Below are 20,149 nucleotides of genomic sequence, written 5' to 3'. Positions count from 1 at the left end.
TCTTTGAGGGTCCGGCACCTCCTCAGTGCTCCAGCAGGGAAGGTTGTCAAGGGGGCATACGAATCCAGAGAGACCCCTGTGGCAGCAGCAGAGGAACAGGGCGGGAAGAGAGTCCTCTGGTGAGCAGAGGAGGCACTGGCCAGCGGAAGAAAGAACTGGAACCATTTTGCCACCATGTTAACGGCGGAGACCAGCTCCAGCAGTCGGCCTTTGGACGTTGGGAGGGAGGAGGCTGTGATTAAGGCTCTTGGAGCAGGTGTCAGCTGGCGAGGGCAGAGTGCAGAGGCAGAGAGACGAGGCCCATGAGGGTCGGGGGTGCCACGCAGACGGTTGAGGGGGCACATGCTGATGCCAGCCGACACCAGCAGCTGGCTGGGGGGCCAGGCCCCACAAGAAGGCCCAACAGGCGCTCTCACTTAGTCCTCAACCCTCGCAGAGTTAAGTGCCAGAATCGCCCCGTTTCCACGGGAGAACACTGAGACAAGGGAGGGGCAGGGTTTTGCCCAGGCCTCCCACAGCTGGAAAAGGGCAGGACGACCAAGGGGCTGCTTGAAGCCACGTGGGCCGCGTGGCCCTGTCCCAGGCAGGCTGGGGAGGGAGATCAGGCCAGGTGCCAACTGCCAGCGGTGACCCCAGACTGGGCCGTTTCCAGGGCCAGCTCTGGTCCACCCGGAGGCTGGCAAGGGGCAGTGCTTCCCTCCCCCGCTTACCCCAAGAGGAAAAATGTGGTTTAACTGGCAAGATCAGGAAATGGATGTCGTGTTTGCTTTCTAGGAGAGCGAAGCCCGGGAGGGACCTCCTCCAACCTGCTGGAAGCCGGGAGGGAAGGTAACAGCCTCGGGCTGGACCCCAGGCACCTCCTGTCAGCAGGTTTCTGTGCCAGGATGGAACCCTGCTTCCCAGGCCTGTCATTACAGCTTCCAAAGTCTGTCCCCTGAGAGGATGGCTGTCCCCAGGGTAACACAGCTGTGTTTCAGGGGACACTAGGAACCTCCTGACCAGACTCGGTCCCTCTTTTGTGACTGGACATTTGTGTAAAGTCACTGTCACAAGAGTGGAGTCAGCTGCTCGCCAGGCTGGAGGAAACCTTGGACCTTTTCTGTCTCGAGGTGTCCCCGTGTTTGACACTTTTTCAGATAAAGCCAAGTTCGCGCCTCTTGGGGGCCGAGCAAACACACGTGGCACCTCGCCCACCTCTGACAAATGATCACCCCGCCAGCCTGCGTCATATCCTTTGGACAAAGTTCTTGCCCCACGTAACTTCGTGGAAATGAGAGTGAGAAGCAGAAATTGCACCTTGTAACTAAGGGAATTCTTGGGAGACAGAGGCTCCGGCCAGTAACCTGGGGAAGGCGGGGGCCCTGGGGCCAGAGCTGGGGCTGATGCTTAGGCAGCACTCTTCCCCTGAAAGGTAGTTCCCAAGCGTTGACTACACCTGCCCTCTGGGGGGGGGGCCCTCCATGTGGGCCCCCCCCATCTGAATGGGGTGTCTCCTGTGACCTCACCTCCTACACAGGACAAAGTAGAAGGCCTCATGCTGGAAGTGTCTGCCCTGTCCCCTCCCCAACACTTTCCCTCTGGTTATCACAGAAGATGGACCTGTAACCCTGAGACCCCCGCCCCCCCCCCCGCCCCACCCTCTGGAAGTGCTCCATCATCACAGACCTGCTCACCTTCTGTTAATCCTTAAGCCCCCCTCCCCTCCCAGCTTCATTGCCACCTGCCCAGGCCATCTCTCCTGCTCTCCCGCCAACCCACCTGGCTCCTCCTGGAAGGGCCCCCAGACCGCGCTCCCCCAGCTCATGACGAAAGAGGGTCTGCACCTGCCTGACCTCACGGACGGTGGGCCCTGCACCTGCCTCTTTCCCTAGTTCTCGCCTCCTCCCAGGGCTTTAATTACACCCCACACCAAAGACACATGTGTCTCGCCTCCCCACCCCTAGCAGCACTAAAGTAACAGTTGCTCAACAAACATCAGAAAAATGCAACTTCACATCTGCCACTCTGGACACCGCCTGCTTGGGGGCTCGGACTGCGGTCCCCCGAAAACTCCCTGAACCAAGCTGGCAGTGCTGCCTCCCTTTAGCAGAGCAGGCCTTGCAGGGTGGGTTACCCTGAAAGGAATCAGGCTTATGCAACCCCAGACACACTCACATCAGACAAGGAGAAAAGAGGACCAGGTGATGGGCTTTTTTTTTTGCTTTTTGCTTTTGAGGGTGGCACCTGTGGCACATGGGTGTTTCCAGGCTAGGGGTCGAATCGGAGCTGCAGCCCCCGGCCTATCGCACAGCCATAGCAACACTGGATCCGAGCCACATCTGCGACCTACACCACAGCTCACGGCAACGCCGGATCCTTAACCCACCAAGAGAGGCCAGGGGTCGAACCCGCGTCCTCATGGATACCAGTTGGGCTCGTTACCACTGAGCCGCGACAGGAACTTCCGGACTGACATTTTTAAAAAGAACACTACCACCGAAGTCAGGTCAGTGAGGCTGCAGGCAGTCTGCTGTCCGCCAGGTTAGCAGCTTTGCTGCTGCTTCCAGGGACGTAAGCTCAATGCCCTGGGAGAGTATGTGTGGCAGAGGTGCAGGAGTGAGGTGGAGGGACCCTAGTGGGAGACCCCCTCCCCAGTCCTGCATGTCCACGTGCCCTGCCCCCTCCTGAAGGATCAGAGTCCACTCCTCCTCTGGGTGACCCCAGGGAAGAAGGAGGCTGGAGGCCTTTCCATCCTCCCTTGCAAGAGGTCACACGGGCCCCTGGGGCTGCTGGAATGCCTGAGGTGGGCAGCCTGCTCGCACCTGGCTGAGTACCACTGGGTTGGGCAGCAAACGTGGGGCGCATGTTAACCAGAGTGGGCGTCTGAGAAAGACCACCCAAGGGCTCCGGGCTGCAAGCTGCTAGCGAGCTGAGCTGCCACCGGTGACGGAAGAGTAACAGCGTCATGTAGGGAGCAGACCTGGGCCTCTTGAAGAGCCTGTGTGTTTACCAGGCATGCCACCTGTCAACCTTTTCTGTAGGGGGGTTTCCGGGCTGCTCTGTGCCACTCACCTGGACTGCCCTCGAGAGTGGATGCAGCTCATCCCGAAGCTGACCTGGCAACAGGACCAGGCACCCACACAGACCTACAGGTGCTGCAGAGAGCGCTCCCAAGTCACTGCCGTGCTGCAGAGCTGGGTTCCTTTCTCAACTAGGTTTCTGCTACAGTAACTGGACGCGAAAAGGCCCAGCCAGTTCTGTGCAAGTTGCGAGGGAAAATACCAAGGAACAAGGCGTTGTTGCAAAAGCCTCTGTGGGTCCCAGGCCAGGAGGCCACGCAGATTAACAGCAGTCTCCCCACCAAAAGAGGAGTGAGGGCTTTCCCCCCATTTAAAACAAATGGCACCAGAAGCCTCCTTTGGCCACAGGGCTCAGAGAACTCCACACTCACAGATGCGGAAAAGCTTCAGAAAATCTGCTTTTACAAAACTCCTTTAAATGAAAACCTAGCGGACAAAGTCACAATTTTTTTTTTCCTGTCTTTTTGCCTTTTCTAGGGCCGTACCCGGGGCATATGGAGGTTCCCAGGCTAGGGGTCGAATCGGAGCCGTAGCCGCCAGCCTACGCCAGAGCCACAGCAACTCCGGATCTGAGCCGCGTCTGCAGCCTACACCACAGCTCACGGCAACGCTGAATCCTTAACCCACTGAGCGAGGCCAGGGATCGAACCCACAACCTCACGGTTCTTAGTAGGATTCGTTAACCACTGCGCCACGAGGGGAACTCCACAAAGTCACCACTTTGATCCTTTCTGCTCAGATACAGTGAACACCGGCCAAATTGTTTCAATTTCCGAATTTATTAAAATGATTAACCTCAATACTGCAAGTGCATGTACAAAATATTTGTAAAAAATGTTTTTAATGAAACGTTAAAGAACTTACCTCAAATGCTGAAAAAGTCCTTTTTTTCATTCTTTCAGTACAAGGAATACATTGTATCTCAAAAGTATTACAACTCAGCAAAACAATTTAAAACAGTAATTTGAAAAATGATTGAAAATTGAATACTTTACATATATTTCTACGATCATTTCCTAATTCTTACAATGCCAAAATCGTTACCAATCATTGCATAAGCTCAAGCTGAAAGTTTTACTGAACACAGCCTCTTCCGAGTGGCCGGCAGCGTGTGGACTGGGCCGACCCACGCGGTGAACTTCTACAGCAGAGCCAGACCAGCTCCGAGGCCCCTACTTGTAAAAACGGAAATTAGGTTTCCCTGGAAGGCGACGGCAGCCCTGCCGAGCGCTTGTGCACACCAACCCCTGAGGCAGTGACCGCCACCCAACGACACTGCTCAGACCCACGGGAAGGTCAGCCCCCAAAGACGAGGCCGGGACAGTGAGAACCAACATCATAAATAAGTTACTAAAAGTAAGCTTCACGATGGAGAAACGTGGGAAATGTGCTGTGCTGTTACTTTTTCCTTAAGACTGAAAGGACTGTTGTGGGTCTTCCAAGAAGACAGCTGAAGATTCAGTCTCTGAACCTCTTGGAAAGACTCCAAACGAAAGAAAGTGGGAATCAAAGAGGTGGCCCACTCTCTCTGGCACTTCCCAGACCCAGGGTCTCGGCGTGGCCTTCCTTTGGGGCGGGGGTCTCACACCCCAGCATGGAGACCCTGGCAGGACAGGGTGCGGCTGTAAAGTGCTCCGAGCCCCTCCTTGGGGGGCCAAGGATTCTGGGCGGAGGAGGAGGAGGAGGAGGAGGAGCGGGCAAAGGGGGGCGGGCACGTGCAAGGAGCTCTGCCACCTGCCCCGTTAATACCTGAGGGGTGAAGCTGCACCGTGACAAACGAGACCAAGACGACAGAAGACAACAGAGGCGATTCCTCCAAGAACAGAAGGAGGAAAAAGTTCTAAATCCCCAAAAAACTTTTCTGAATATTATCAGGTCCTAAGCGGAACCTGCTAGCTAGAGTTTTAAGGAAGTTAGTTTAAACAACGTCCCCAGAACCTAGAAACCGGTAGGAATCAGTAAGTGATAACGGGAAGCATTGAGGTTTTCTCCACTGGACTTCTCAACACCTGCAGCTTCCTTTTAGTATTGAAAGATATGGGCTACTTTTCTAGACACTACACAAATCCCCTAAAATTGATCTTACTCAGGAACACTGTATATCTGAAAGTTACACGTACACATTTCCCAGAAATAAAGAGACCGACTGGTGTCAGACACCTGCTACAGATTTATATCCCCAAATTCTCTGTCAAATGATCCATAAAATAATCCAGAGAAACGAAAGACTGGTATTGAACACAAAGTAGTAATCAAAAATTTGCTCATTAAGTTACTTAAAATTAATTTCTCAAAGTGCTTCAAAAACAAATTAAATCTGACTCCTCTTTTTGCTTAACTGATAATATAGTCAAAAAATCTTTGATATCTTCATACATAAACTAACATAAGCCAAGAACTCCCACTGATGCAGTGCTTAAAACTATATATTTATAATTTCCTATTTTATTGGCATGAATATTTCTAAACTTAAAAACCTTCCTGGTAAGTTCTTTTAATTTCTTATGACAAAAATTTCTCACAACACACAAATATTTACAACATATACATTGTTTTCAGTTCTTTACATTGAATTTCAAAGACGAACATTTTTATAGGTTACCACAGAACAAAAGCTGTGACTCATGTTTTTATTTCATAAACTATTATAAGTTAAAGTGAATAGAGTTTTTAATATTCCTTGTAGCATTTTACAAGTGCAACAGAAAACTTGAAGACCCAAATTAAGACAGCTGTAGTTCATTAGATAAATGTTGCTTGTTGTCATCACATTGTTCACAGCAAATTTTTGAAAAAATAAGCACCAATCATTCTTGCAAAGAACAATTTTATCTAAAAGGACTGAAAAGTGTTAAATACAAGGTCTTTAATTTACATGACAAGCAATAAATACGCTGCATTGAAACTCATCCTGCCTGCTGCCACCCCGGTACATGTGATGTACTGTGAAGTTAGCTGTCGCGCATGTAATTGGACTTTTTTTTTTTTTTTTTTTAAGAAATCAATCTGATTCCCATCCGATGGTCTGCTATGTAACCAAGGCCACAAACAGTACACCTGGGCCAGCAAACAGTGTGAAACTGACGAACTCCAAGGGGGAAACATCTAGCAAATAAATCAAAAAGCCAAAGATCGTTGCTGGTGATATTAGCATATACTAGAAAACCTTAATATGTTGCTACTATGATTTGTTTGAAATTATTGTTTAGTCGTATATTAAAGAGCCCGTTGATGCTCTTGAAGTTAAAAAGAGAGAACTCTGTGGCCGCATTATTGGTTTCCACGTCCCGCCCGTGTGGAAAGTTGCTATCGCTGCACAATTTGCTTGAGCCTTATTATTTTACAAGAGGGCTTTAACTCTAACTCAGAATTGCACATAAGAAGGCTATTTAAAAAGTACAATAAAAATTTGCACAAATCAGACTTTTAAGAAGAGTCAGTACACTGTACACTTTCTACAGTTATTATGCTGATAAGTGAAGAGACAAGAGAAGTGCTGCCACTAAAATGTTCTCAGCTGAGGAATAATTGACTGGAATTTTTTATTTCTTGAAAGTAGTTATCCCAGGTCACATTAAGACCAAGAGCTTATTACGCATTAAGCCTCAAAGACTGATCTTCTCTTCTCCTGGAAGAAATGTCAATATCTATGGAGTCCTTTCCAACTATGAGCCTCAACCGCTTAGCGGGCGGGAGAGGGATGAAGTCGTCCTCGAAGTCGTCCTCATAGTCCTCCTCCTCCCCGTCGCCCTCGGAGGAGGAGGAGCCGTCCGTACTCTCCTCCTCGTACTGACTGTAGCCGTCCACCTTCATCTGAGACTCCAGCAGGGAAAGGGGGTCGCTACAGCACACCCCGTTTTCGTGAAGCCCCTCCGCGTATGGCCCCCTACTTTCCTCGTCCCGCTTGAGCTGGATTTTTAATTTCGTTGAACTACTGCCTGCTCCTGAGTTAAACCCATTGTTAAGCTTTGCTACATAGAGATTATTGTCGTTTTCACGGTCTTTACTTAGCTTGATGCTTATTTTTGACGAACTCATCCCATCCTTCTCTTGGTCGTTTGCCTTGCTGCTGCTGTCGTGACGCCTGCGAAGAGTCAATTTAGGGATCCCAGAGTTGTTTTCCAGGATCAGCTGGGCATCATACCTTGTGATTCGCCTCTTCTTTTTACTCTTTGCAGTTCTGAAGCTGTCTTTTGTTTTGAAGCCATCTGATGTCACCACGGGGCCGCCAACAGGCGAAGGGGCCCAGTCCGTGTAGCTCCCAGGCACGCCCTCCAGGCCGCCGTGCTCGCCCAGGTCAGGGTGGGACCCCCCTCCGTCGGGCGCCAAGCCAGCTCTCCCAGGGGAGTCGTGCCCTGGAGCGGAGTCGTGCCCTGGAGCAGGGTCCTCTGCTTTGGCCAGCTGTCTCGGCAGCTTCCCTTGCCGCGATTTCTTTTTCGATGTGCTGCTGTCACTCTTGGGACACCTGGCTTCTCCCTTCTGTGCAGTTTCATGAGCCGCGGCTTCCTCCTGGTCCGCAGGAGCTGGCTGCTCGCTGCCGTCAGGGCCTGGTTCCGTAGAGCCGCCTTTATAACCATCCAAGGTATTTGGTTCGAGCTTGAGGTCGGAGGTCTCCCTCGGGGCCACCCTCGTCCTCACAGACCGCCTGGTTGTGTACGTGCAGGGGGCGCCCTCCGCGTGCGCGGGGGCGCCTCGCCCGGAGTTCTGCTTGTGCTCTCTCGCTGCATGTCTGGTTAAGCACCCACCAGCCACTGCGGCTGGGACTGGTCCCTCTGGCTCCTTCTCTTTTTTAATGGGCAAGTTTTTGTACAGAACTACTTTCGGCTCTTTAAGGACTAAGCTTCCCATTTCGAGTTTTCTCGAAGCACTCTTCTGCTCCAGCCGTTTGCAATGATTTCTTAATTTTATCTTTGAAAGTAAAGGCTTTGCAGGCTTTTTCAGTTTCTTTGGTACCCTGGAATTATTTATAGGAGTTAGCTTAGATGAGGTAGAGTTGGAAGAAGCTGGAATTCTTGACATAGATTGCCTTGTTAATGTTCTGCTCTTGCTGTTCTTTTTCAAACCAACTGAAGATTTTCGGTTAGAAGCTGCAAAGTTTAAAAAAAAAAAAAAAGATGAAAAACAGTCCTGGTGACAGTAACGTTCAACACAACAAAGCCGACACCCAGACGCTTAGCTACGGAGCGTTCCGATCCTCCGAGCGAACGCGAACGCGTGGCAGGCAGACCCCGCGGAGTCTCCGCCAGAGCACGACCCCTCCCTGGTTTTCCTTTACATTCCCGAATTTCTGCCTCTTCACTCTCTGGGTGAGTAATTTTCGGGTTCAAGAGCTCTCAGCACAGCATGGACTTAGATGTCACCCTAAGCTTGTCCTTCATCCATCAACACCGGTCCAAACCAAGTATTTCTTTTCCTGATTCAGCATTTTATCACATAAAACATGTGAAGCAAAGCGAAGTAAAAATAATATTGTTCCTTTCATGAAGTCTTCTTAAAGTCGTCATTTTAAATGTTTCTAAGATCCACGATTAACTCAAAGTATATGACCTGACCAGTGGCACAGAACAGAAATACATTAACTAGCAGGCGTCTGCAAACAAGAAAGAGACCCTGGGAACCATGTACTGTTAATGCCAAGAGACACTGATCGCCAAAGGAGCACACACCCTGAGCCGCACCCTCCCTCGCCGCGAGGACCGGACCCCGGACCCGGACCGCCAGAGATGACGCAAGGGCTTGGCCTCCCCCTCCAGTGACTGCTGCTGCCAACAATCAAACTCAAGGACGGGAAGAAGCTGCTACAGTTACACTCTCAGGACAAAGGCGGACCCAACTTCCTGCCTCTGGACAAGTCCGTGACCATCCTACTGGGAATGACAACCTGAGGACAGGACAGTTGGATGGCTTCTCAAAGGGCTGCCACGTGACCCAAGGGCAAGCTCCCCCAGTGGTGGGCCTCTGACCCTCTGCCATCTTTCTGTTCTTCTCCACGTTTATATTTGGACCTATGTTTGTAACGCTTGGCGTCGAGTCAGTTTCTCAATGACTCAGTCTGCTCCCCACCCTCTGCCTGAAAACCTCTTCCCATCAAAATAGCCCCGTAAGTCATTCACTAGGGAAGCTGATGACCAGGCTGTAATCACCACCTCTCACCAGAAAACAGGGAGAATGAGAACCAACGAACCTAAGCCCAGCACACTGCCTGACAAAGACTGTCGCTTTCTACACGCTTGCAGGTGCCACAATGGCTGCTGCTCCTTCTGCATGGCTGAGCGAGGCCCATCAGCTGGTTTTCACAGAGAGGAAGGAACGAGAATGCACAGCAGCATTCTCATGACAGCAAGCCACCCAGAGAGAGACCTTGGTACACAGGCGGACTGGCCCCTAAATGGCTCTGGGACACCTAAACCAACAGAACTCCTGGCAATGAGGGCCAATGACTGAACCACGAACACACGTAGCTGCGTGGCCTGCTACCAGGGAAACACTTATTTTTAGAACAGGAGGGGGAGTAAAGTTTGGGTGCCACTCAATGCGTGAACAACTGATGTATCATGAACTCGAAATGCACAGAACAACTTGCCAGAAATCACTTTTAAAACATGAGGATATACAGGGAATTCTCCTGCTCATGGATTTCTTTACGCTTACAAAGCTTCCTACGAGGTGACCGAGAAGACGTGCTTCCTGAGGCAGCCGCCCTGGTGCTCTGGGGCCTGGGCTCTCACACAGGCCCATGCTGAGGCGCTGTCAGGCTACGGCTCTTCAAGGACTGCTCCGTGACCAGGCTTAGTGGCTTTCGACCTTCATTTTCCTTTTCCCAGCCACTCTCATTTCACATCTGCAATTGCCTGTTCACAATACACCCTGTGTCCTGGACGGCAATCCCCTTGCACTTTGGATCCAACTGGTGCCTCTTGAGAGCACCTTTGTCAATCGCTCTCACAACCTCCTGCTCCGAAATCCAGCACACACTTCACAGCGTTCATACTTTTTTCTTCCTCTGCAGAACTGCTAGCCATTATTAGACGTGATTTTCCCTGAAAACACTTCTCCATGGCTGCTCGCGAGAGCACACCCTCCTCCCGGCTTCCTCTCCACATCTTGCACCCCCTCCGCCGGCCCGCCGACTGCAGTCCTCAGGCCTCTGTGGTCCCAGGCCCTTGGGAACCCTGCTCACAGTCTGCAGGTGATAAGCATCCACTCTCCCACCACTACCACTACCGACGTGCCGGCAGGTCCCAAACCACTTTCTCTGGCCAGATTCTCTCCGTAATCACAGATCGGCACCACCGAACGTCCACTGGGACCCTGACCTCCCTCTAAGATGGTCAACAGGTCTGACCCCACCATCAGCCTCACAGCTGGTCCTCCTAAGCTCCACCTCGGTCAGTGACACCACTACCCTTCCCGCTGCCCACGCAGACACTGGGGGCGCCTCCTTGAGGCCTGCTTTTCCTCACTGCCTCCCCAGCCATCTGCCGCGTCCTGGTGAGCCCACTCCTGCATGTCCCAGTGTCCTGTCTGAACTACGGCAACGACGTCCCGCCTTGTCGCCCTACAGCTGCCCACCGGGAGTCTCCTGATACACCACGTCTCTTATGGGCTTTCAGCCTTCCAATAACCTAACGCCCTAAGAATCAAGGCCACAAGTTAGGGTCACATCCCTTCTCCCCACCTTCAACTCCAGCCTTCATGAACTCTACTTGTTCAAGTCCCACCCTCGTCTGTGACATTCCCTGCTTTGAACGTGTTGCCCTCAGCCAACTGCTCGTCCCTTTCGAAGGCTCAGCTCGGGAACCTTCTCGTGGCCCTCCACATACGGTTCGGTAGGCTGCCCTTCCCGTGACCCCTCAGGGCACCCGAGACTTCCCTGCCTTGGGGCCTGTCTCTGCCAGTGAGCGGTCCCTCACTGTGGTGACTCCGAACCTGGGCCTCCCCTTCCAGCCCTCCTTCCGAGAGCCTCCCTGGTGGCTCCTGTGGTGCATCGCTGATGAAGCACTTTGCGTGTGTGTTGTAAACGGCACCAAAGAGAATGCATGTGATGCTACGTGTTATTTCAACAGAGCCTGCGCTTACACATCTAGGTATTTATCATCACACACTCGTTTTGTCTGAAAAGCCTGATCTCAGCAAAAGCCCAGCTCAAGGTGTGCTCATCATGTCAAAGGGCAGAAAGGACGCGGACAAGCCGGGTCAGAGCAATGTGAGCAACGTAACTAAGATGACAGCGAGCGGGTCGCCGTCCCACAGAGCTGCTGCCCCACTACCCTTGGGGACTGACAGTGCCAGTGACAGCAGGCTAAATGAGAAAGCGGCCGCGATGGCAAGCTAAGGAAAGGGCCCAGAGACTCCGGACTCCGACAACGGTGGTCAGGCGCGTCTGTGGCGACCCTGGCTTATCACCGACACACCATGTGTCGCTCTCTCCCCTTGTGGCTCCGACAAATCCCAAATGCATAAACCTAGACAGTCATTTTAGGTGGAGACACACATTCTTCGCAATTAACATACCCTGGGTACTGTGCGCAATGGTCGAATCTGCACGATCTCGACCCTGCTGACCACCCTCCGAAGGGCTGTTAGGACTATGTGAAAACCAAGCTCACGTGGACGAGTGTGCCTGGCCCCACCCCCCGCCCCGCCCCGCGATGAGTGGCCGAGATGGGATTCCGCTGAGCTCTGTGCTCCAGCTCTCAGGGTTTCTGCTACGGTGACCCTGCCCCTGACACACAGAACAGAGCTACCATGGGGCTGCTCCCGACTCCTAGGTAAAGGCCCCAGGGTATGGCTGCCAGCGTTTCTTCAGGGTGTCCTTAAAATCATAAGGCAGCTCTGTGTGGGCATCAAGAATTACAGCCGGACACAAGAGCAGGAAAACGATGTCAAAGCCTCCTGAGCGCTCGAGCTGCATCTGCGCCCAATGGACAGGTCTCCGTATGAGCCAAGGCAGCACGAGGCCACACACAGTTGAGAACACAAGCATCTAAAGGTGCTAAAGACTTTGGTTCAACTTCAGCAGGCGCCACAAGCAGCCTGCACCTCACGTGACTAACACAGGAACGACTGCTTGGAACAGGGTGTTGGAAAGGCTTCGCAGAGAGTGTTCAGACCAACTAGTGGTGTCTGTGGCGGGCGACAGATGAGAAGGGGCGGCCCCGCCCACCTCTCCAGGACAGGCGCTCCTCAGTCGAGCTGAGCAAATGGATGCCGCTGGCCAAGTCCTCTGGGACTCGCACTGTGTCCTTCTCGGTGACTCACACTGGAGCAGGGCACCATGGGGGGTGGCCTAGCCATCGAGGTACAAGAGGTCTATAAAACTGGACTCTCTAGTTAATGGCATTATAACTCAGCTCTGTGGACTGAGTATGCGAAAATGGATTTCTTGTCTCCTCTCTGGATGCTGAAGCAGAGTCAAGTTGTGGTTCCTGAGCCACCTTCCTAAAAAGGAGCTGCAAAGAAGGAAGAAGTAACTGCTTCCACTTAGGCAGAGCTGTTTCTTTAAAAAGGACACAAGCAGACTGCTCAAGCCTCAACACACCGCAGGGTAAGCCGGGTACTCCGAGGCTGTGCACCTGAAGGATGCCCCTCCCCCCGGGAGAGGGCCTGGGCAGTGCTGCCCTCGCACCCTCTGCAGTCTCGATGAGTCCGCCTTCCAAACGGATCAAAGGTTATGGTCAAGACACAAACTCAGGGAAATACAGCCTAGAGGAACACACTGAGGGCACACTCTTCCAGAGATGGCTGCCGCCGGCCTCCAGCTCCTTCGGCCCTGAGCCACGCCTAGCAACATGCCAACCCCTCAATTACTCCAGACAATCCTCCTGCAGAAAGGCAATGTGAATACGTAAGCACCCGAAGAGAAATGCTCACTGTCGAGTGCTGTCCTTCTATTCCGTAAAGCTGAGACCACAGCTTAGAGGGTCACTTGCACCCTCTCACACCTAGCAAGGGGCCTTCCTCGTGGGCCCGTCCCATCCTGGAGTGAAGGCATAAGCTCCCTGAGGGAGGGGCCCGAGTCTCACACATGCGGTATCTCCTCAACGACTCCCAGGCCTGGAACACGCACTTGGTTACTGATAAACTTCCCCCAGGTGGTCACTTAGCAGAACACCCGACACCTCCCCAAGATACCTGTAGTTTGATCTTTCAAAGCAAGTGGTGTACTGAGTTTGGCATCCATGCATCGGTCAGAGAGTTGATGCATAAAGCACGAAACGCCCCCACGAATGTCACAGCCGTGTGGACAGTGTCACGGCCATCCTCACACACGGATGGCAGTATGCTCCTAAGGGTTTCATGTACACATTGACAACGTGGGATTCACAAGTCTCCAGTTTCACCAAGGAACCAGACTCAGAAAACAAAAAGTTGATTATGCTGCATTTATTATTAAAACCAACAGTCAACAGGGAATGCCGAACTAACTGCTCTTTCTTGTTCGCCTTGGACAGTAAAGACTGGAATAGGAGCACAGTGCTGCTTTTCCACTACAGAGGGTCCCCTGGCCTCTGACCCCAGCAGCAGGCAGACTCGGAATTCATGGCAGTGACATCTTCCCTTTTTCTGGGCTTGGCTGTAGGGGAAGGAGCACCCAGTGTTGGGTTGAAAACGTCTGAAGAAAGGGAGAAAAGCCTCAAGCTGTCAGATCTCAGAGGGTACGCAGGTGCCAAGAAGAATCTGTGGACATTTAGAGTGCCCAAACCGGCAGAACACCTGGGGGACGACCACGCTGAAACTTTTAAACTTTATTCCTATCAGAGACCAGTAGGACTAAACAGCCCACTGCCTTAGAGGCCATCAGGGAAAACGGGAGTTACCCAGAGGAAACCCAGCCGCGATCAAGTGCTTCCAAGACTTCAAAGCTCCATAAACAGGATGTGTGTTCTTTCGCCTGTTTAGGCTTTCTTCTCTTTCTTTCCTCCTTCTTCTTCATTCTCCTTTTCCAGTTTCCATTAGATCTTGCCCCCATACAAAACTGGTCTTAAGCTTGCTTCTTCCTCCTTTTCCTGTCTTTTCTGCTGCTCTGGGTAGTGGCTATCACAAATCATAGTACAGTGACATTCAAACTGCTCCTCTATCATAATTCTGAGTCTGGTAACTGGTGGCTTGGTGAACTGGGCCAGTTCATTTTGAAAACGGCAAGCAAGCAGTAAAAAGGGGGAAGCCTTGAGGCCAGAAGCTATGAACTCCCCAAGTCCATCATCCGTCCTAAGAGCCTGGCCAGGCGCAGACATGTGAGTGCCCGGTTCCACCCCATCCTTGGTCTTCTTGTAGGACCTGACAACATCACTACAGAGAGACTACCACCTCGAAAAGGTTTCTGTCAAACATATGGTGACCCTGGAACACACGATGAAGAATTTAATAACCAGTTACCAAGAATTCAAGAAGAGCAGACAATCTCATCTAGAGGACCATGTTAAGTCTGGAGGCAGGATACAGACTGCTTTCGTGCTCAAATCATTTCTAGAACCTTGCGGTGCTGGAGAAGCGCATGAATCCCAGAGTTTCTCTCTCTCAATATTTAAAAGACCAAACTATTAAAGCATGCTTTAAAAAGCAAACTGTGTGAAAATACTTTAAAAAAAAAAAGATATGCTTATCACATCTCCCTTACTTACTTGCATTGTTTTTTTCCTGAGTGGTATCTGCATCAGTGTTAGAGCTGACAGATTGACTGTCTGAATTTTTGCTGCTGTCACCTAACTTTTTAAGCCTATTTAAACGCTTATCTGTTTCTCTGAGTCCGTATTTGCTATTGATAACAGGAGCAGGCGCAGGCAGTCCCACTCTGGATTTAAAAGCACCAGTTCCCCGTCTGCAAAAGAAAGAGCACAGATTAAACAGCTAGTCACTGACAACAAGCCTGGCTGCTGAGGCTGCTTGGCTACATTGGGTCAGCAGATGGGACAAACTGGCCAGGCCTTCCCCATCACTGGAACCCTGCCAAGCCTAGGATTCTCAAAATACATATGTAAGTAAAATTAAGGCAAAAAAGCCCCAAACTTAAAACAATTTGTTATGATTATTGCCAATAAATCGCTAACAGCCCAGGAGAAGCTACTGGACCCTGTAGAATTTCACGTGTGGGTAAAAATAAATAATTCATTTTTCAGTTTTAAAACTGGCTGGTATACTAGTTATTAAGTCTCAACTGCAGCTTAAATAACTCACCTGTTAACTGTATCTCAGCTTTGTTCTGCACAGTTTAACACCGTTACCGGAATACTGAGAATCAAGGAATTAAAAGAGAATTTCCAGGAATTCCCATCGTGGCCCGGCGATGATGAATCTGACTAATATCCATGAGGATGTGGGCATGATCCCTGGCCACATTCAGCAGGTTAAGGATCTGGCACTGCTGTGGCTGTGGTGTAGGCCAATGGCTACAGCTCTGATTCGACCCCAGCCTGGGAACGTCCCTATGCTACGGGTGCGGCCTTAAAAAGACAAAAAAAAGGAAAAAGAAAATCTCCATAAACTAAGTTACTACTTAGAAGTTCATGTTACATACAAACAAATCCTAATTGAAATTCTGTACAAGAAAGCTAGCCTGTAGTGGTGAAAATATGACTTCTGGAATAATAAAAAACTGCTACATTCTTCCTGATTACTGCATGAACATAATTAAAAGTTAACAAAATATTACTAAATAAGACATTAAAAGACTTGCTTTTACCACTGGCTAAGAATGATCTATACTGGCTTTATCTTCCTATATTCCTCAGCAGTGAGTGGGTGCTTCCTAAGGAGGCCTCCTAAACTTCCTAGAGAACCTACTTTGCAATCCTATACTTGACTCGGTGTCACGAAGGTAAATTTATACGCAAAGTATAAATTAATGAGGTTAAAAATAAAGCGCTACGCACTGCATTTAAAAAAATGACACATCTCTTTGCTCAAAACTGCCTTCAGTAATCTGCCTTTTCTTGGCCTTAGCTTGTTAAAGAAGAGCCATGTAACGTCAGCTTCAGAACTTGTGGCAAAACTGTGACAACTCCACTACAACAGCAATACAGCCTCCGAGACCCCCTGTGGTTCCTCTCTTTCAGGAGTTAGATGAAGAGAAATTAACTTTTCTCCCCAAGGAATCTGAGTGTTTCACCTTTTGCTAAGGGAAAACAAAACCTGTGTTTCCTCCCCACCCCCTTTAAGCTCTTCATGCCATGGGGAAACACGACCTAACCTTGATGCAGAGGCCTTTCTGCGAAGTAAGGTGAGCACTGCTGCCCACAATGGACTGCAGTTCGACTTTTACTAATGCTTCTGTAAAGCCACCACCTTCTTATTGTGGGACTGCCTTGGTTCTTTTTTCAGCAGGTACACGAGAAATCACTGTTAAGAGCCTCTAGGTTCTCTTCGCCACAGCACTCAGAAAGCCACTGTGTACATCTGAAAGGCTGTTTTCACTTCATAAGGGTTGAGAGATTAATACAGTATTTTCAGACATTCTGTGCCGTTTTACCGTAACTCGTAAGATTTCTGGAAACATGGGCCATACCTAAACATACAATAAGTACTCATGGTGGAATTACTCTATCTGGAGACCAGCTTTATTTTTTATTTCTTTGAACTTTTTAGGGCCGCACCTGTGGCATTATGGAGGGTCCCAGGGTAGGGGTTGAATTGGAGCTGCAGCTGCCAGCCTACACCACAGCGACACCAGATCTGAACTCATCTGCGACCTACACCACAGCTCACGGCAATGCCAGACCCTTAACCCACTGAGCGCTGCCAGGGAGCGAACCCACATTCTCATGGATCCTAGTGGGATTTGCTTCCACTGCACCACAACAGGAACTCCTATTTCTTCTAACTTATGAAAAGAACACATGCTTGCATTTGCTGAAGTGAAACAATCAAAGGATTCACACGATAAAGCGCAGGTTAACAGTGCTCCCCAGGCCCCTCCATGCCCAGAGCTCCAGAGCCCAGGATAACCACCTGCCGGCACCTGACCTCCACTCCTCTGCTAGGGGTTACACGCCTATGCAGTGCCGTTTCTTCTTTCCTTCCTTTCATGGCCACACCCGAGGCACATGGAAGTTCCCAGGCCAGGGGCTGAACCCAAGCCTCCGCTGTGACCCATGCCACAGTGGGAACTCCTGTTGTTTCTTTTTAAGCAAAAAAAGCCAAGAAAGGCTAATACCATACATCTTACTCAGCAACCAGCTTTCTTAGCATTATATCATGCACAAATAAACCTGAACTGAACCTGTTTTGGAAGCTGTACCTTTTACGTAAACACTGCAGAATTTATTCCAGCACGGCCCACGGACACTACTGAACCGTGTGGGTTGTTTTGCTTGCTGCCACTACTGCTACATTGCTCTTGAAACCAAATGCTCACTGACTAGTGCTCCTATTTCCACAGGCTAGATCCTTCCCAACGAGACTGACAGCCAGGTGGAAAAGGTATGGTTATTTTGAACAAACACTGCCAGACTACTTTCCCAAAAGGCTTTAGCAATTTACAGCCCTACTCACACCGCGTAAGCGCCTGTTCCTCCACACCCTCACCAGCAGCACGAAATGCGCCTCGAAATTCTGCCAGTTGGATACAGAAATGCACCCCTCGTTACTGCCCTCTTTCCTGCTCTACGGCCATCAGTTGGCGCCGCATCCTCCTCAGCCTCCTCTTCTCCAGTGGACGCCGCTCTGTTCCTCATGAGCTCCTAGAAACGCTCTGTACTTGGGACAGTAACTCTGCCATTTGTGTACTTCTTTCTCCCTTCAGCCTGACTTTTGCTTTCGGTTATTCAAAAATTTTCGTGTTCGCCCTATCTTGTTTTACCTACTTTCAAAAGACTTCCACTACTGCAAGGTTACACAAACATTCTTCTAGTCTTTATTAAGTTTACTCTGTATTTTTATTTTATTTATTTGTTTGTTTGTTTATTTTTGCCTTTTTGCCTTTTCTAGGGCCAAAGGGAACCTAGCCACAACGGGAACTGCTGCCCGTTTCTTTTTCCCAGACTAACCCTGTGGGGTGGGCAGGGTTCCCCCAACAGACCAGAGGGCGACGGAGTCCATGGGAGAGAACTAATCCGCCCAGGGAACATACAATGGCACGTGCAGTTCTAAACCAGTCAAAGAGCTGCTTCAGGGCTGATCTGGATTCCTGTACATGTGGTTACATTTTTCAGGATAGCCTCCAAAAACCTGTTAGCATATCACCTGCTCCATTCATTCACCAAATATTTATCTCACATCCACTATGTGACAGGTACTGTTCTAGACACTATATCGGGGGATAGAGCAGGAAATGAAAAAGATAAACACCTCTGCTGCCATGGAGCTTATATTCTAATGGGAAAATAGCCAGAAACAAAAAACAAGTCTATAGCTAACATCTAACTATTAACTGTGTATTGTTTTACATATTCTTGTGAGATTAATTTAATCCTCACGGCAACCCAAGGAGATGGCTCTGATATTATTCCCACTTTACAGATTGGGTAATTAAGGCACAAAAGCAGTTAAGCTGCTTGATCACATTGCTAATGAAATGTGCTACACTACACTGTTTCTAAGAAAGGGTTTTAGAACATCATTCAACTGCAATTAAACCACTTCATGGATTTAAAAGGTCACGGTGTAGACTGGCCTAAGATTTAAGCAATGTCTGAACCATTTTTTTAATGTAGAAAAAGATAAGCACACCAGGAATAGGCTTTCTACTGTCCCTTCATGGCCTGGAGAGCCCAGTGCTGGCAGAGGAACAGCTGGGGTTGTATCGTGACCCAGGCCTCTGCTCTCTCCCCACAGCAGGGGAACCTCTGGTCGCCCAGAAGGAAGGGACATGTGGCCTCTGGGGAATTACCCCTTCTCCTGAGGCTCGTGCCTGGAGGCTGGGGGTTCTCAGAGGAGAAGCAGCATCTCTGCTGTCCATCTCTGCTTCCACGGGCAAAGGCATCTCAAGTGGAGAGAACTAGGGCTCCAAGGCTGGGCTGGTGTGGGCCTCTGCACTGGCAGGGTGGCCACACTACCAGGTCTCTCCCAGGGTGGCTGTGCCCTGCCTGCCTAGGCAGGTGTGGGGGTGTCCTGCAGCACTGGCCTGGACGAGCCTGTGAAGCTCTCTCTGTAAGAAGCTGCCACAGTGAGTAGCATGGACAAGGAGTCCTGCTAAGTTGGATGTGGGGGATTTCTACAGATTCCAGAATCTTGATGGGTCAAAAAGAGAAGTCCCTCGCCAAGTAAGAGAACTTGGGAATTAAGAGCATGTGCATCAAAACATAATTCCAAGGAGTTCCCTTCATGGCGCAGTGGAAACAAACCCGACTAGTATCCACGAGGATGGGGGTTTGATCCCTGGCCTCACTCAGTGGGTCAGGGAACTGGCATTGCCGTGAGCTGTGGTGTAGGCTGGCAGCTGCAGCTCTGATTCGACCCTTTGCCTGGGAATTTCCATAGGCTGCAGATGTGGCCTTAAAAAGAAAAGGAAAAAAAAATTCAAAACATAATTCCAGAAGATACAGCTTGGTAGTACACAAGACAACCTCCCAGGTTTTACATGGCTGTCAGTGGTTTGATCTTCACTTGCCAGTTCTGGAGCAAGCCTCCCTGGCTCTGTGTGTGTGTGCGTGTATGTGTGTGTAAGGTATTTCCCATTCTCTTTAAGCATATGTATATTCTCACTCACTCATAAGAATAACATCTGGTAAGGATAACGTTTTAAGGGGTCAGGTGCTGAAACCCCGAACTAGTTTTATGTTCTTTGATTTTGTTTATGCATGAAGAACTGGGTGCAGTGCCACGGAACAGAAAAGCCTATCCCTCCTTTAAATAGCGAGCAGACGACAGGAGTTTAGGCCCAGAGTCGCCGGGTGGGTAAAAGGAAGTAACAGCCGAACATCTGACTCAGTGCTTTACCTTTCACAGGTGTAACACTCGCAGAACTCATTATTTTCTCCAAAAAACCCATCTCCATAGTAACAAGAAATTTCTTCTCCAGGTTCAATATCTCTCAGAGCCTTCACACATGCTGTATCTCGACCGGTTGACACAAACTGAAATAAAATGAACTCATTAAGAAACTCAAAGCTGAAGCAAAAACAAAATACTTGAGAGAAAAAAGTTTTTATGCT

The 20,149-nt window shown here is 50.0% G+C and overlaps 1 protein-coding gene across 7 annotated transcripts in view; it reads right to left on the bottom strand.

Moving 5' to 3' along the window:
- Window positions 1-3,819: 3,819 nt before the first annotated feature.
- Window positions 3,820-20,149, bottom strand: part of KMT5B (lysine methyltransferase 5B) — a 58,081-nt gene continuing 41,751 nt past the window's right edge. For 6 of the 7 annotated variants that reach the window (XM_047775075.1, XM_047775074.1, XM_047775072.1 and 3 more), the window contains 3 exons: window positions 19,935-20,071; window positions 14,684-14,880; window positions 3,820-8,146 (listed from right to left, as the gene is read on the bottom strand). In XM_047775075.1, the coding sequence (XP_047631031.1) occupies window positions 6,651-8,146; window positions 14,684-14,880; window positions 19,935-20,071 (1,830 nt within the window). In that variant the 3' untranslated portion in view covers window positions 3,820-6,650. Of the gene's footprint in view, window positions 8,147-13,430; window positions 14,403-14,683; window positions 14,881-19,934; window positions 20,072-20,149 lie in introns of those variants that run through there. The other variant, XM_047775078.1, reaches the window with a different exon arrangement.

This window comes from Phacochoerus africanus, chromosome 4, assembly GCF_016906955.1.
Source record: "Phacochoerus africanus isolate WHEZ1 chromosome 4, ROS_Pafr_v1, whole genome shotgun sequence".
NCBI classification, from domain to species: Eukaryota; Metazoa; Chordata; class Mammalia; order Artiodactyla; family Suidae; genus Phacochoerus; species Phacochoerus africanus.
The sequence above is the reverse complement of the archived record's forward strand: the minus strand, read 5'-3'. Positions and strand labels throughout refer to the sequence as shown.